This window comes from Pristis pectinata, chromosome 14 (genome assembly GCF_009764475.1).
Source record: "Pristis pectinata isolate sPriPec2 chromosome 14, sPriPec2.1.pri, whole genome shotgun sequence".
NCBI classification, from domain to species: Eukaryota; Metazoa; Chordata; class Chondrichthyes; order Rhinopristiformes; family Pristidae; genus Pristis; species Pristis pectinata.
The window spans coordinates 10,599,953-10,615,331 of record NC_067418.1 but is presented as its reverse complement, the minus strand read 5'-3'; the positions used below and the strand labels follow the sequence as shown (position 1 = coordinate 10,615,331).

Genomic DNA, 15,379 nt, shown 5'->3' with positions numbered 1-15,379 from the left:
TAGTTTTTTTGTCGATAACCTTGAATTTCTTTGTTGCCCTTGTTGACCAGTTTTGCCCTTTTTAATCTCTGAAAATCTTTCACAATGTTTTAAAACTATCTGACACAGGGAAAAAAGAGCGATCTCTTTGTTCCTATAATAACAAAATTCTCTTCTTCCTGGTTTATTTGGCCTACAACTTCTACATTCCTTTTGACTTTAATGCCCTTCCTGTGTAATAGATATCAAGGTATGCATGGTTATGAGATTTTATTTTGGCTCTCGAACTTGCTGCCCCTCTGCTGTGAGGATTTAGAAAGGGAGCCAGTGGAAGAAAGGTCATGCTGTGTGGAGGACACTTGCTAAGTGGCAGCATCGTTTTTGCAAGCCCAGCCTCTCTGAGACCATTTACCAACTCATGGTCAAAGGCAGCAAGAAGGATCTAGGCTAGCTCTGCCAACTGTGTCCATTTTCCCCAAGTGTTGAATGACTTTGTCCTGTAAACACAGAACCCCCATGCTGATAGCAATGAATGCCAAAAAGGCTTATGTGGCAACTTTGCCTTTAATCTCCTTAGTCCCCACACCTACACTATATCTCACTAAGTGTTTTTGTTTTAAGGTGACCCATGAAGTGTTGCTTGTCTTGTCTTCTTGTCCTCTGTTAGAAACATGCAACATAATGTCACTGTTGAATGAAGGAAAGGTCAATCACCTGCACACAGAACCTCACTTAAGGTTACAGAAGGTCATTTATATGTGATGCATAAAGGAGCAATCTTCTTGCTTACTTGCTGCATTTACCTTGGCACTTCCTCTGTTGCCAAGCATTCACTCATTTAGCAAACATCATCCACCAGAATTATGCAGATGGATGCTCTTGAGCATTAAGCAAATGACATCAAATCGCATTGTCACTGAGAAAAGGTACACCATGTACACAAAGCTTGCAAATCTGTTGTAGGCTTTGGTCCAAATAGAGTCATAGAACACGGAAACAGGCCCTTCGGCCCAACTGGTCCATGCCGACTGAGACGCCCATCCAAGCTGGTCCCATTTGCCTGCACTTGGCCCATATCCCTCTAAACCTTTCCTATCCACGTACCCATACAGGTGTCTTTTGAACGTTGTTAATGTACGTGCCTCAAACACTTCCCCTGGCAGCTCATTCCATATATGGACCACCCTCTGGGTGAAAAAGTTGCCCCTCAGGTTCCTATGAAATCTCTCCCCTCTCACTTTAAGCTTATGCCCTCTACATGGAACATGAGAGCACAGTACAGGCCCTTCAGCCCACAATGTTGTGCTGACATTTTATCCTGCTCTAATATCTATCTAACCCTTCCCTCCCACATAGCCCTCCATTTTACTGTCATTCATGTGGCTATCTATGAGTCTCTTAAATGTCCCTAATGTATCTGCCCCCACAACCTCTGCCAGCAGTGCGTTCCACACACCCACCACTCTCTGTGTAAAAAACTTACCCCTGACATCTCCCTTATACCTTCCTCCAATCACCTTAAAATTATGCCCCCTCGTGTTAGCCATTGTCGCCCTGGGGAAAATGCCTCTTATCATCTTGTACACCTCTCATCCTTCTTCTCTCCATAGAGAAAAACCCTAGCTCACTCAACAGATCCTAGTTCTTGATTCCTCAATCCTGGGAAAAAGACCAAGTGCATTCACCCTATCTATCCCCCTCATGATTTTATACACCTCTATAAGATCACCCCACATTCTCCTATGTAAATACTGCTGCACATTTGATGTTGAGAGATGCTGTCCCATCCAATACCCAGCTTACAGCATGCATGCGTTCAACCTTCTCACTGTTTCAAGAAAATCTATTTAAATGAAAGGCAAGGGCCTTCCTGGCAAAGCTTGACAAGTGTGGCCTCTCTCCGTTCTCGACAAACCTCTACTGGAGGCAAGTGAGGCTTTGTTTTTAAAAACAGAATTGCTGGAAACACTCAGCAGGTCAGGCAGCATCTGGGAAAATAGAAACAGAGTTAATGCTTCAGGTCTGAGGCCCTTCTGTTTCTCTTTCCAGAGATGCTACCTAAACTGCTGAGTGTTTCCAGCATACGTGTTTATATTTCAGATTTCCAGCAGTTTTATTGATTTTCAAGTTTCTAAATTTGCAGGAAGAGAATATTGTAATACTTAACTGTAGAAAAGTTCTTGCAATTTTAACAGCTTTCCACTAACATCCTGAATGAAAAAAGCACAACACTGGGGAGGAAAGAAACTGCATTGTAACTTTGATGTGCTCATCAACACAAGGTTACAAGGCTAATGTATCAACGTCAGAATCTGGAAATGGTGTGACATTTGTGATGTTTCCATGTCCTGTTCTGACAATATGTTTTCCTAACAGAAGCTGTGTGGTGCAGGTTTCAGTTAAACATTTTGGGGTTAAAAAGGGTGTTTGCCGTGGGTAATTAATGAGAACCTAGAGTGACAGATCCAAAACAAACTACCTATATTCCTGCAACGGCTGATGCAGCTTTTGGGTAAGTCACTGCACATCACTTGTGGCTCATTATCTGATGTTGCAGAACAAGCCACGTGTGTAATAAAGCAAGTGCTTCAGCAATTATGTGAGATGTGTTATTTTATTGTGCAGCTTTATGTATTGACAAGAGATTTAAAAAATGTCCCAAAAGCTTACTTCATTCAACCAAAGAGCTAAGGAAAAAAATGATATGTTAAGTAACATAACCAGAAGTAGGGTTAATATAACTACCAGGTTATTAAGGTCTGATTATGTAATCTGGAAAGTGTTACAGAAAAGAGCTACAGAAAAGGGCTGATGTGTGTTGCCTAGATCCTTGGTGCTTTGAATGAGAGAAAAAGTTGATCTGCATGCTCAGTTTGATCATTGAACTGCACACATTACTTGGAATTCCATTGACCATTACAAGGAGAATTGTAGAATTAATGCTCTTCTGCCCCATGTATGTACTGTATAAGAGCGGGCTTTCTAGCGCAACCCAACTTGCCAGCTTTGGTCAGCACCCTTACAGATTATGACATTTTAAGTGCTTCGCCAAATACTTTTTAACCATGATTTGGCTTCTGTCTCCCCCAGTAAATCCTGACAAGTGCAAAGTGATACATTTTGGAAGGTCAAATAAGGGTATGCATGCAGTAAATGGTAGTGCCCTACGGTGTGTTAATGCACAGAGAGACCTTGGGGTACAGATCCACAGATCCTTGATAGTTGCAGCACAGGTAGATAGGGTGGTGAAGAAGGCATGTGGGATTCTTGCCTTCATCAGCCCTGGCACAGAACATAAGAGCAGGATCGTCATGTTACAACTTTGTAAAACATTGGTTAGACCACACCTGGAGTACTGTGTGTAGTTCTGGTCACAAGACAATAGGAGGATGTGATTGGGCTGGAGGGGGTGCAGAGGAGATTGGAGCATTTCAGTTCTGAAGAGAGATGGGATAGGCTGGGTTTGTTATCCCTGGAGTGGAGGAAGACAAGGAATGAGGTATACAGAATAATGAGAGGGATAGAGGGGGTAGATAGCGAGAACTGTTTTCCCTTGGCGAGGGTGTCTAAAATAAGAGGGTACAGGTATAAGGTGGGAGGTTTGGAGGAGATCCTAGGGGGAATACTTACACACAGAAAGTGGCTGGAATCTGGAATGCACTGCCTGGGGAGGTGGTGGATACAAGTACTCTCACAACATTTAAGAAGCATCTATACAAGCACTTGAATCGTCAAGGTATAGAAGGTTCTGGACCAAATGTGGGTAAATGGGGATAGTGTAGATAAATAAGTCCAATGGTCAGCATGGACATGGTGTGCCAAAGAGCATGTTTCTGTGTTGTATGACACTCTGACTCCAAATTATTTTCCCGTTCACCTCCTTTCTAATCCTTCCGCTGGATGCTTTAAGTACAAGCCCTCTGGTTACAACCTTTTTGCTAAGGTATATCGGTCCTTCCTGTTCACCCTGTCTGGGCCCAACAATGTTCTACATCTCAATTAAATCTTCACTCACTCTCCTCTGTTCCAAAGAAAATAATCCCAGCATATAAACCACTAAATATAAACTACGGAACATAAACCAGCAAGTATGGACAAACTCTTCTGCTGTCTTTTTTCCTGCCTTTGTTTCTTCTGTCTTCCCAACTTATTTATTCGTTCTCTCTTCTGGATTTGCAGTTTTATCTCTGTTACTTCTTATCCAGTGCTGAGGATCTATTTCTCCGGTCAAAATTAGTTTGAGTCCACCTAATGATGCAGCCAAACATGTCACAATAATATAGGCACCGGCCCGTAGAGGCCATTTTCTCCAAACTGGTTCCAAAGCTGCTGGAGTTTCCCTCCTATGCCACCTCTCCAGCCACACATTCATCTGCACAACACTCCTATTATTGTATTCACTGCTGCACAGCACTGGAAGTAATCCTGAGATTTCTATCTATGATATTTAGATAAGATATCTTCATTAGTCACATGTACATTGAAACACACAGCGAAATGCATCTTTTGCATAGTGTTCTGGGGGCAGCCCACAAGTGTCGCCACGCTTCCGGTGCCAACATAGCATGCCCACAACTTCCTAACCCGTACGTCTTTGGAACGTGGGAGGAAACCGGAGCACCCGGAGGAAACCCACGCAGACACGGGGAGAATGTACAAACTCTTTACAGACAGTGGCAGGAATTGAACCCAGGTCGCTGGCACTGTAATAGCGTTACGCTAACTGCTGCAGTACCGTGCTTTGAACTCTCTTTACCAGTGCACTGAATTCTGACCTTGGGATATCATCTTTCATTCTACCTACACCATTGGCACCAATAAGCACCTCTGGCTGTTTAATCACTGTACACACACAACACCAATCTTCTACGACCACAACTCTTCTAATTTCCTCTGAAGTTGCTCAGACACCTCTTTGACTCTGGCACCCGGCCATAAAGACACAGTTATTCCAGCATCTGCACTCTCTTGTGTCTCCAAGACACAGATATAGATAGTCCACTGAAGATGTCCTTCCACTCTAGCTTTCTTGACCTTCCTCCACCCCCATTGTACAAGTCATTGACTTTATTCCAGCTATAGCTCCCCATCATTCAGAGCTGCTGACCAGCAGGAGAATGGCAGCAAAAGACCTATCCCTACAAATATGTTGAATGGTATTCATATGATAAAGTAGCAGAAACCGTCACACGCACTGAGCACTGTCTCAGTCCAGTGCTATGTGGCATCAGTTCAGTGAAGCATTCACATGTGTGCTATCTCTTACAAATAGCCTTAACTTGTCTTGAAAAGAATATATCAATATTTGAAAAAAGGACTTGGACCTGAAGCAAATCATGATTCACTAAGGCAACATCCTGCAAAATTTATATGGATTTAAAAAAAACACTAATACATTCAAGGATCTTCAAGTTCCTAGGAGTGAACATCACTAACAGTCTGTCCTGGTCAAATCATGTAGATGCCACGGCCAAGAAAGCTCACCAGCGCCTCTACTTCCTCAGGAGGCTAAAGAAATTCGGTTTGTCCTCTTTGACTCTCACCAACTTTTATCGATGCACTATAGAAAGCATCGTATCTGGATGTATCACAGCTTGGTGTGGCAACTGCTCTGCCCAGGACTGCAAGAAACTGCAGAGAGTTGTGGACATAGCCCAGCGCATCAGGGACACCAGCCTCCCCTCCTTGGACTCTTTACCTCTTGCTGGCTTGGTGAAGCAGCTAGCATAATCAAAGACCCCACCCACCCTGATCATTCTCTCTTCTCTCCTCTTCCATCAGGTAGAAAATACAGGAGCCTGAGGGCACGTACCACCAGACTTAAGGACAGCTTCTCCCCCACTGTGATAAGGCTATTGAACGGTTCCCTTATACGATAAGATGGACTCTGACCTCACCATCTACCTTGTTGTGACCTTGCACCTTATTGCGCTGCACTTTCTCTGTAGCTGTGACACTTTACTCTGTACTGCTATTGTTTTTACCTATACTACATCAATGCACTCTGTACTACCTTAATGCACTCTGTACTACCCAATGTAACTGCACTGTGTAATGAATTGATCTGTACGATCGGTATGCAAGACAAGTTTTTCACTTTACCTCGGTACAGGTGACAATAATAAACCAATTCCAATCCCAATACATTCATCTGATTATGGAGATGCACAGAATGAGTACAACCTTTCAGATGCATTCCAGTTTGATGCAACCTTCATGTTCACATTTTAGTAAGCAAGTTTAGGGGTATCTATAAAACTATCATGGTTGCACAATGGTGCCACTAATGAAGTTGATGCCTCACAGTTACAGCAAACTGAGTTCAAATCTGAATTCTGGTGCTGTCCGTGTGCAGTTTGCACATTCTCCCTGTGACCTTGTGCATTTCCTCTGAGTGCTCCAGTTTTCTCCCACATCCCAAAAACATGCAGGTTTGGTGGGTTATTACATTACATTTGCCCTCTAATGTGTTGGTGAGTGGCAGAATCTGGAATTGGTTTATCATTGTCACTTGTATCAAGGTACAGTGAAAAACTTGTCTTGCCTACTGTTCATACAGATCAATTCATTACACAGTGCATTGAGGTAGTACAAGGTAAAACAATACAGAATGCAGAGTAAAGTGTCACAGCTACAGAGAAAGTGCAGTAGACAACAAGATGCAAGGACATAATGAGGTAGATTGTGAGTTCAAAAGTCTATTTTGTCATACTAGGGAACTGTTCAATAATCTTATAACAGCGGGATAGAAGCTGTCCTTGAGCCTGGTGGTACATGCTTTCAGGCTTTTGTGTCTTCTGCCCGTTGGGAGAAGATACAATACAAGATACAAGATCTGGAGGGAATGTGGGGAGAATAAAATGCAATTTGCGTTAGTGGGTGCTTGACAGTCAGTGCATACTCAGTGGGCTGAAGGGCCTGTTTCGATGTTGCATGTCTCTGATGAATACCATCATACAGGCTGGAATGCATCACATTTTTCGTAAGAGGGAATAATTTTTCTAAGGATGCCCTGACACTGTGTAGACTGAACTGAGGGGTAATTGCTGCTGGAACCTTATGATATTGTGGTGTTATGGGGCTGAACAAGATAAGGAAGTCTGACACTCATAGAGCTGAAGACTTGATCTTGTACCACAGTTAGCTAATGGAACTCAGGTTTGAAACCATCAGCAGGAATTGAAGCGAGTATCTACCTCCGATTCTCAGCATCATGAGGGGCAAACTGCTATTTGAATATTTCTGCTTTGCTTCAGCGTCCATGGAAGAATAAGTTTTTCTGTTCCCTTTGCACTAAAATGGACTTTGTGTTTTTTTTGTTCCAATTGTGTTCTTTCTTGTAAAAATACTGTATAATTTACGTTTAATTTACGTTTTTCTTGTGAATGCCGCTTATCTGATGCTATGTGCCTGTGATGCTGCTGCAAGTAAGTTTTTTAGACAGAGACAGATCTTTATTAGTCACATGTACATCGAAACACACAGTGAAATGCATCTTTTGCGTAGAACGTTCTGGGAGCAGCCCACAAGTGTTGCCACACTTCCGGTGCCAACATAGCATGCTTATAACTTCCTAACCTGTACATCTTTGGAATGTGGGAGGCAACTGAAGCACCCGGAGGAAACCCACACAGACATGGGAAGAACATACAAACTCCTTACAGACAGCAGCCGGAATTGAACCCAAGTCGCTGGCGCTGTAATAGCATTATGCTAACCGCTAAGCATACGTGTACCTTGTGCATATGACAATAAACTCGACTTTGACTTTGACTCAAAGAAAGAGGTAAAACTCATCTGGGGCTTAAGATGTTGGAAGGATGTCCCTCTGGCTCAGTGTCTAGATCAGAAGATGGCAGATTCAACATATTTGGGGTTGTGAATTCAGTGGTTCTACACTCAAGGTCAGTGCAATGAACCTACACACCACTGAGGCACCTCACAGAGTTTAAACCCTAACTTACAACAGAAACTACTTGCAACACACGGACACCAACGCCAAACACATCAGCTTACCTCTGTCCACTATGGTGGGGGTGTCCAAAATATAGATAGCCACAAAGGGAGGAAGGAAGCAGGAAGGAAAGAGATGCAAGAGAGTGAGAAGGGAATCACCATTTGAAGCCTGAGCTGGTCAGATAACCCATTTGTTCACTAAGCATGTGATCTGTATTTGTTAAGTGTACAGTGCAAGTTGACCCCTCCAACCCCTCTCCCCCTCTCCCTCATGCAAACTCAAGCAGCAGTGCCCTGGTCGTTCTCCCTCCAGCTTGCTGTAAATATAAGCGCGCAGTACAGCTCCTTCCACTCTGGTCACCCACAAGCATTCAAAGGCCCAACGCATGCATTCCCAAAGCTCGTGGCTTACCTAGGTCTTCGAGTTCTGAGGTCATGGACTTCGAGCGTAGCGTCAATGCCGTGGTTGGGGCCCGTTTTGGAGGTGGTGGCGCTTTGGTGGCAAAATTGAAGGAAAAGAGAAACAAAGTCGTGGAATTTTTCAAAATATACGTCGGTGTTGGTACTTGGCTCCCACTTAGCGGAACCTCCTCTTGCAGTCAGCAGGTTATATTACATAACAGCTTGAATTTATCCATCTTATCTGATAATAACTGAAATAGTGTTCCCAGCGACTCACTTAGAAAATTTGATTTTTTTCTCTTTTTTACATTCATTTGTAATTAGTAACTGATTTATATTTGGTAATTCACTGTACTGGCAATACACTTAATAATGTCAACCATACAATTCGGCTTTAAGAATGTGATTTCCAAAATACAGATCTAGAGCAACGATTATCGACCAATCGCATTTGACTGTGTGTCTGTGAAAGAATACGTGAACCAGTGAGAAGACAGGCTAATTCCCGGTGAAGTAATTGGAACGGGAAGCTGCAGATGCTGTAAATCTGAGGCACAAACAGAAGACGCAGAAGGTCAGGCAGCAACCATGGAGAGAGAAACAGAGTCAACAATTCAGATTAATAATTCTGCAAAATGAAAAGCAAGAACATAAGTGTGTCTTGAGCTGTTGGGGGGGGGGGGTGGTGGGGAGGGGAGAGAACTGAGAGAATGTCTGAGATAAGATGCAGACCAAAGCTGAGTTGACACAAGAGAAACTGCAGATGATGGAATCTGGAGCAAAAAAGAGGAACTCAGCAGATGGAGCAGCATCTGTGGAGAGGCAAAGGGATAGTTGATGTTTTGGGTCAACACTGTGCATCAGGACTGAAGCGTCGCCCATCCTTTTGCCTCCACAGCTGCTGGTTGACCAGCTGAATTCCTCCAGCAGTTTGGTTTTTGCTCTGACAAGTCGACACAGTTTCTCCCTCCATGAGTGCTGCCTCGCCTACTGAGTGATCCTGGCACTTTCTACTTTTGTTTCGGGGAGGGGTCAAATTGGGAAGACCACAGCTCAGTAAAACATGGGTGCCGGTGGATGTCCTCATCTCTCAGTTTATTATGGAAGCAGAATGGTGATATTTCGCCCAAATATTTTTAACAAACAAAAATACCTGACGATGATAATAATAGAGAAAAGGTCCTCCATCTGAACCAAAAATACATTTTGAATAAATTAAGCCCTACAGATGTTTAAATTTGCCATCATCATATCCCTCCCCTCTTCCATTTCAACAAATTGACATAGCTCAATGGGTTGAATGGCCTCTCTCTATGTTGTAAGAAAATAAGAGAAAGTTTTTTTAAAATGCATTGTTTGAAACTGGGTGCAGTAGGATGTTGATTCACATGTCAATTATCAGCAGTTATTTCAGTCTATACACCCATTAACAATGCCGCTCTCTATTATCCTTGCAAGCACATTTATGACCTGTGATCAGTATTTCCACTCTAATCTGTGCATTTACCCAATACAACCTCTTCCACCCACATCAGATCACCCTTAAAATCCTTAACCTCATGACAAGATAACCGATGCAAAGAGGGAGGAAGTTACTCACAATTTTAGGAAAGAAAATTGAGAATTTAACTTTAAAGCCCAAAGAGACTTTGGATATGCACTTAGAAAAGGAAGAGAGAATCTGCAGGGCAAAGGGGAAGAGCAGGGGAACATTTCAACTGAAAATCAAAACAAAACTGCAGATGTTGGAAGTTGGGAATGAAAGCAGAGAATGCTGGAAACACTCAACAGGTCAGGCAGCATCTGCGGAAAGAGAAACAGAGTTAACATTTCAGGTTGAAGATCCTTCGTCAGAAGTGGAAAAGGGTGAAGTTGGTTTTAAGATGCAGAGAGGGTGGGCAGGGACGGATAGGACAAAGAGAATATCTTTGATCGGCCAAGATCAGCGTTACATGGAACATAGAACAGTACAGCACAGGAACAGGCCCTTCAGCCCACGATGTTATGCCAAACTAATTAAATGCCTAACTAAACTAATCCCTTCTGCCTACACAACACCCATATCCCTCCATTCTCTGCACATTCATGTGCCTATCCAAGAGCCTTTTAAACACCTCTATCATATTTGCCTCCACTACAACCCATAGCAGTGCATTCCAGGCACCCACCAGTCTCTGTGTAAAAAAACTTACCCCATGTATCTCCTTTGAACTTGCCTCCCCTTGCCTTAAATACATGCCCTCTAATATTAGAAATTTTAACCTTGGGAAAAAGATACTGGCTGTCTACTCTATCTATGCCTCTCATTGTCTTGTAAACTTCTATCAGGTCTCCCCTCAGCCTCCGTCGCTCCAGAGAAAACAACACAAGTTTGTCCAACCTCTCCTTGGAGCACATGCTCTCTAATCCAGGCAGCATGTTGATATGATGATATGTTGTTTACAAAGTCTGGTGGCAGTTAGAGAGAAAACAAAGGTACGTGTAAGTACTGTGAAATGCAGGTCAGAACTAGTGCAGGAAAATGAAATCAATAGGAGAATGTTGGAAATGTTCTGCAAATCAGGCAGCGTCTGTAGAGATAGAAAAACTGAATTAACGTACACCACTTGGATTGCTCTTTGGGGGAGCTAGTACATGCAGAACGAACAATTATCTACCTCTGATTCTTCTTTGTCTTAGAAAAGACAAATAATCCAGCTTTGTAGAATTTAATTTAAAATCACATTTTTTTCCCCACAGATTTCTATGCAGGATAGGGTGATTTTATATTGTAGTGGATGAAGTTCAGAAACAGGAGCAGCAAAATTAATGTTGGGAAGGTTAACATCAAATGATGCTCATTAAGAAGTACTGCTAGAAGCAAATGAAAAGGTTGTCCGTTTTACCTTTTTTAATCTGTGATCTAACCTCACATGCCTATTAGTAAATCCTTAGCCCAAATTACTCTTGTTCGTAACCATCGACAGGGTAAATGTCACCATCTCGGTGACACGGCTTCTGTTATTTAGCATTCAAGAATAGATAAGAATAAACATGTAAATGCTTCTGAAGAAGTTGATGTTTAATTAACCTCAGTGTAACCTTCATGTGAATTTGAGGTTTACAAAAAAAAGGCTGTTGAGAAATGTGTTTAGGCAGAATTAGAATTCGGCATTTGTTGCAAGCGATTAAAAGAAAAAAGGATGACAGATGCTGGAAGTCTGAAATAAAAACAGAAAATGCTGGAAAGACTAAGCAGATCACGCAGCGTCTGTGGAGAGAGAAACAGACTTAAAGTTTCACATTGAGGACCCTTCATCAGAAGAGATAGACCAGTCCAATGCTATAGGAGGGAGAACAGTTAAAACAGCAAATATATTTTCGGACTGAATCACAAAGTGGTAAATTTCAGTTAGTTTAACCACTTATTTTAACATTGTTCTTTAGGGATCATACCATGGTGAATGTAGATCTGTGATGATGAAATTTCACCGATATATACATTGTATTTTTAAAACATATTGTTAATCAGTCTTTTGAGAAAACAAATGATTGAGCTGATTGAGGTCATAAAAGTTAGTAAGGTGTTTGACAGAGAAGACCTGGACATGATTTCACATGGTGATGGGGAGGTGAGTGGATGGTGTGAGGGACCAGGTTCAATCCTGATTTCTGGTACTGTCTGTGTGGAGTTTGCACATTTTCCCTATGACTTAAATATATTTAAGACACAGTTAGATAGATTTTTGCATTGTAGGGGAATTAAGGGTTATGGGGAAAAGTCAGGTAGGTGGAGTTGAGTCCACGGCCAGATCAACCATGATCTTATTGAATGGTGGAGCAGGCTCAATGGGCCAAATGGCCTCCTCTTGCTCCTATTTCTTATGCTCTTATGATTGGGTGGGTTTCCCATGGGTGCTCTGGCTTCCTCTCACATGCCAAAGATGTCCAGGTAGGTGGGTTAATTGGTCACTGTAAGTTGCCCTGCTGCATTCGAGGGGGGAATGATAATTGGGGGAATGGGATTACACTGAAGGCCAGTATAGAATCAATGGTCCGAATGGCCTCCTACTATGTCGTAAGAAAATATTTAAAAAAATCAAGCACCAGAAGAAAGGAAGATTGTTGTGAAGGAATTCAGAAAGGAACAGGGTGTTATATTGGTAGGATTAGATTGAAATAGGTGGGAGGAGAGTGGAGCATATGCACTAGCATAAACCAGAAAGGCTGAATGGCCTGTTCCATGTAACATTTCTTTTAAATATTTAGCTACCAGATGTAGGCTAAGCTAAGGCTAAGATATAGTACCCATCCCCCATTGACAACGACGTTGTGTCTCTGCATTCACACCGAACACCAGAAGGGAAGGGACACTGAAGCAGACCTCCTCCCCTGGCAGACACTGATTTACCAGCAGGGTGAATCTACTAGTAACATTTGCCTTGCGTTTTCTCATTCCAGTTTCATTTAATTAACTGAATTAAAACTTTCCAGCCACCACAATGGGATTTATATGTCCATCTCTGGATTACGAGCCCAGTCACACAACCACAATGCTACCTATGTATTAGCTCAGCAGAAAGAGCCCTTTTCACCAAAAGAAGTTATAGCGAAAACACTGACTGGCACAGGAACAGGCCCTTAAACTCACGATGTCTGCGCTGAATACAAGGCCAATTTAAACTCAATCTCTTCTGCCTGCACATGATCCACGTCCCTCCATTCCCCGCATATTCATGTGTCTACCTAACAGCCTCTTAAACACCACTGTCATATCTGCTTCCACCATTACCCTTGGCAGACTGCTTGAGGCACCTATTACTCTCTGTGTAAAAAACTTGCTCCGCACATCTCCTTGAAGCATTTCTCCCCTCCAGTATTTGATATTTATACCCTGGGAGAAAGATTCTGTCCACCCTGTCTGTGCCTCTCATAATCTTATAAATTGCTATCAGGTCTCCCCTCAGCCTCCGATGCTCCAGACAAAACAACCCAAGTTTGTCCAACCTTTCCTTATAGCTCATACCCTCTAATCCAGGCAGCATCCTGGTAAACCTCTTCTTTCCAAAGCCTCCACATCCTGCTTTCTTTACCACCTTCTATACTTGCGTGGCCACATTCAGGGAGCAATGTACTTGGACTCCAAGATCCCTCTGTGCATCTTTGATTTTTGTGATGTGTTATGTCGGAAGATTCACTGAGCAATCAATCTGCCTAGGTTTGACGATATGTCACACAGACAACTCACTTTCACGCTTTCCGACAAGTCACCTGTACATCACCAATGATTATTAGGGGTAAAGAGCTGGAACTAATCTGTCCTAATAGGTATTTTGGTGATTGAATATTTCCAAGGGCAAGGGGACATATGAGCAGGGCACTGCAATCTCAGTCTGAGGGCCTTCAGTACTAGGGTGAGTTTCAGTTTACACTGTGATGTTAATAAAGCCCAAGAAAGTAGAAGAGGTTCACTGATTGTGAATGGCTATTGTGCATCATCCTCACTCTACTCTCCAATCCACAATGGACTGCCATTCCAACATTTCCAGGCCTATGTTGCCACCAAAAAATTAATATTATCCCCAAGGTCAAATGGGGGGGGGATGGGGCGGGTGGAAATATTCATCAGACAGCATTAAAGAGCACCTTCAACGTGAGATCACAGCAGTTCAAGTCGATGGCTCATAACTACTTTCTCATGGGTAGCTCGGGATGGCTACATAAATGTAGGTGGTGCTGAATGTGCAGGGGATAATTCCAAAATATGCAACTGACACAAAGCTTTGAGGTGTGGTGGGCCTGGAGGAAGGTGGTGAAAGAGCAAGCAGGCATAGATAGGCTGGCTGAAGGAGCTGACAAGTGACGGATGAAATTTCATACAGAGAAGCATTGAATGATGCATTGAATTATTGTTGGGAATTAATTATTTGATTTGAGGAACCATTTCAGAAAGTTTTCTATGGTCGACAGTGGCTAATGTCATCCCTGCCCATTAGCAATATAGAATCTGAAATGGTAATACTTTGGTAATATAGCACCGTTCTAAAGGACACGTAGGTACACAGGCATCTGGGTGCACATGTGCATAAATCTGTGAAAGTGGCACAGCATGGTGAGAAAGTGGTTACTAAAGCTTATGACAATTGGAATTCATAAACAGAGGCATAGAGTGCACACCAGGGGTTTTGAACAATGGTTAGTCTGCAGCTGGACCTTTGCAGTCACTTCCAGTCACCACACTTCAGAAAGGATGTGGAAGTCCTAGAGGGGTGTAAAAATGATTAATAGAATTCTTCCAAGGATTGGAGACTTCAGCTAAGGTCAGACTAGAGAAGCAGTTGTTGCCCTCCTTGGGGTGTCGAAGGCTGGGAGATTTGACAGCAGTGTACAAGATCATGACTGACTTAGACAGGGTAAACCAAGGGAAGCACGAAGCATTAAAAGATCATCCAGGAACAGGAGCATACATTTAAAATTTTAGGAAAAAGACACAAGAGAATGTGAGGAAAAAGTTCTTTTAAATATAGAAGATAGTTTTGATCTGCAACTCAGTGCCTATAAAAGTTGCAGAAACAGAATCAATCTGGGCTTTCAAGTTGAAATTGAAGAAGTATTTGGGAAGAAATAATTCAGGCTCAATATCAAATTCTCCAACTTTAGGTAACTCGTTCTTTCTGTTTGTACAAGAACTGGCCATTTTTGCACGCCATTCGTTTTTTCTTTTACAATTTTCCACAGTTGGACTATACAATATTCCACAGATTATACAACACTAGCAACACATGACACAAAAAAAGAAACATAACCTTATCTTGACTGGCCAATTATTTCACTCTAATAGAGAAATTCCCTTTGTTCCACCCATCATCCACCCACCTTCTCTGGTACACTGAATACTTTTTGAACATTGAATTCTCCCACTGTCAGTAATCCCCACACATCTTCCACCCAACCCCCTCATCAACACCCACTCCCCCCAACCATGCCTCTTCTTTACTTCCCTTTCCTAGCCGCCCTCTCTTTTTTCTACACCCCCCCTTGTTTCCCTCTCCTAACTTTTGAC

At 42.6% G+C, this 15,379-nt stretch overlaps 1 protein-coding gene across 2 annotated transcripts in view; it reads right to left on the bottom strand.

Moving 5' to 3' along the window:
* Positions 1 to 15,379, bottom strand: part of LOC127577696 (SH3 and multiple ankyrin repeat domains protein 2-like) — a 705,938-nt gene that overhangs the window by 53,074 nt on the left and 637,485 nt on the right. For both annotated transcript variants that reach the window (XM_052029143.1, XM_052029144.1), the window contains one exon: positions 8,348 to 8,428. In XM_052029143.1, the coding sequence (XP_051885103.1) occupies positions 8,348 to 8,428 (81 nt within the window). The remainder of the gene's footprint in view (positions 1 to 8,347; positions 8,429 to 15,379) is intronic.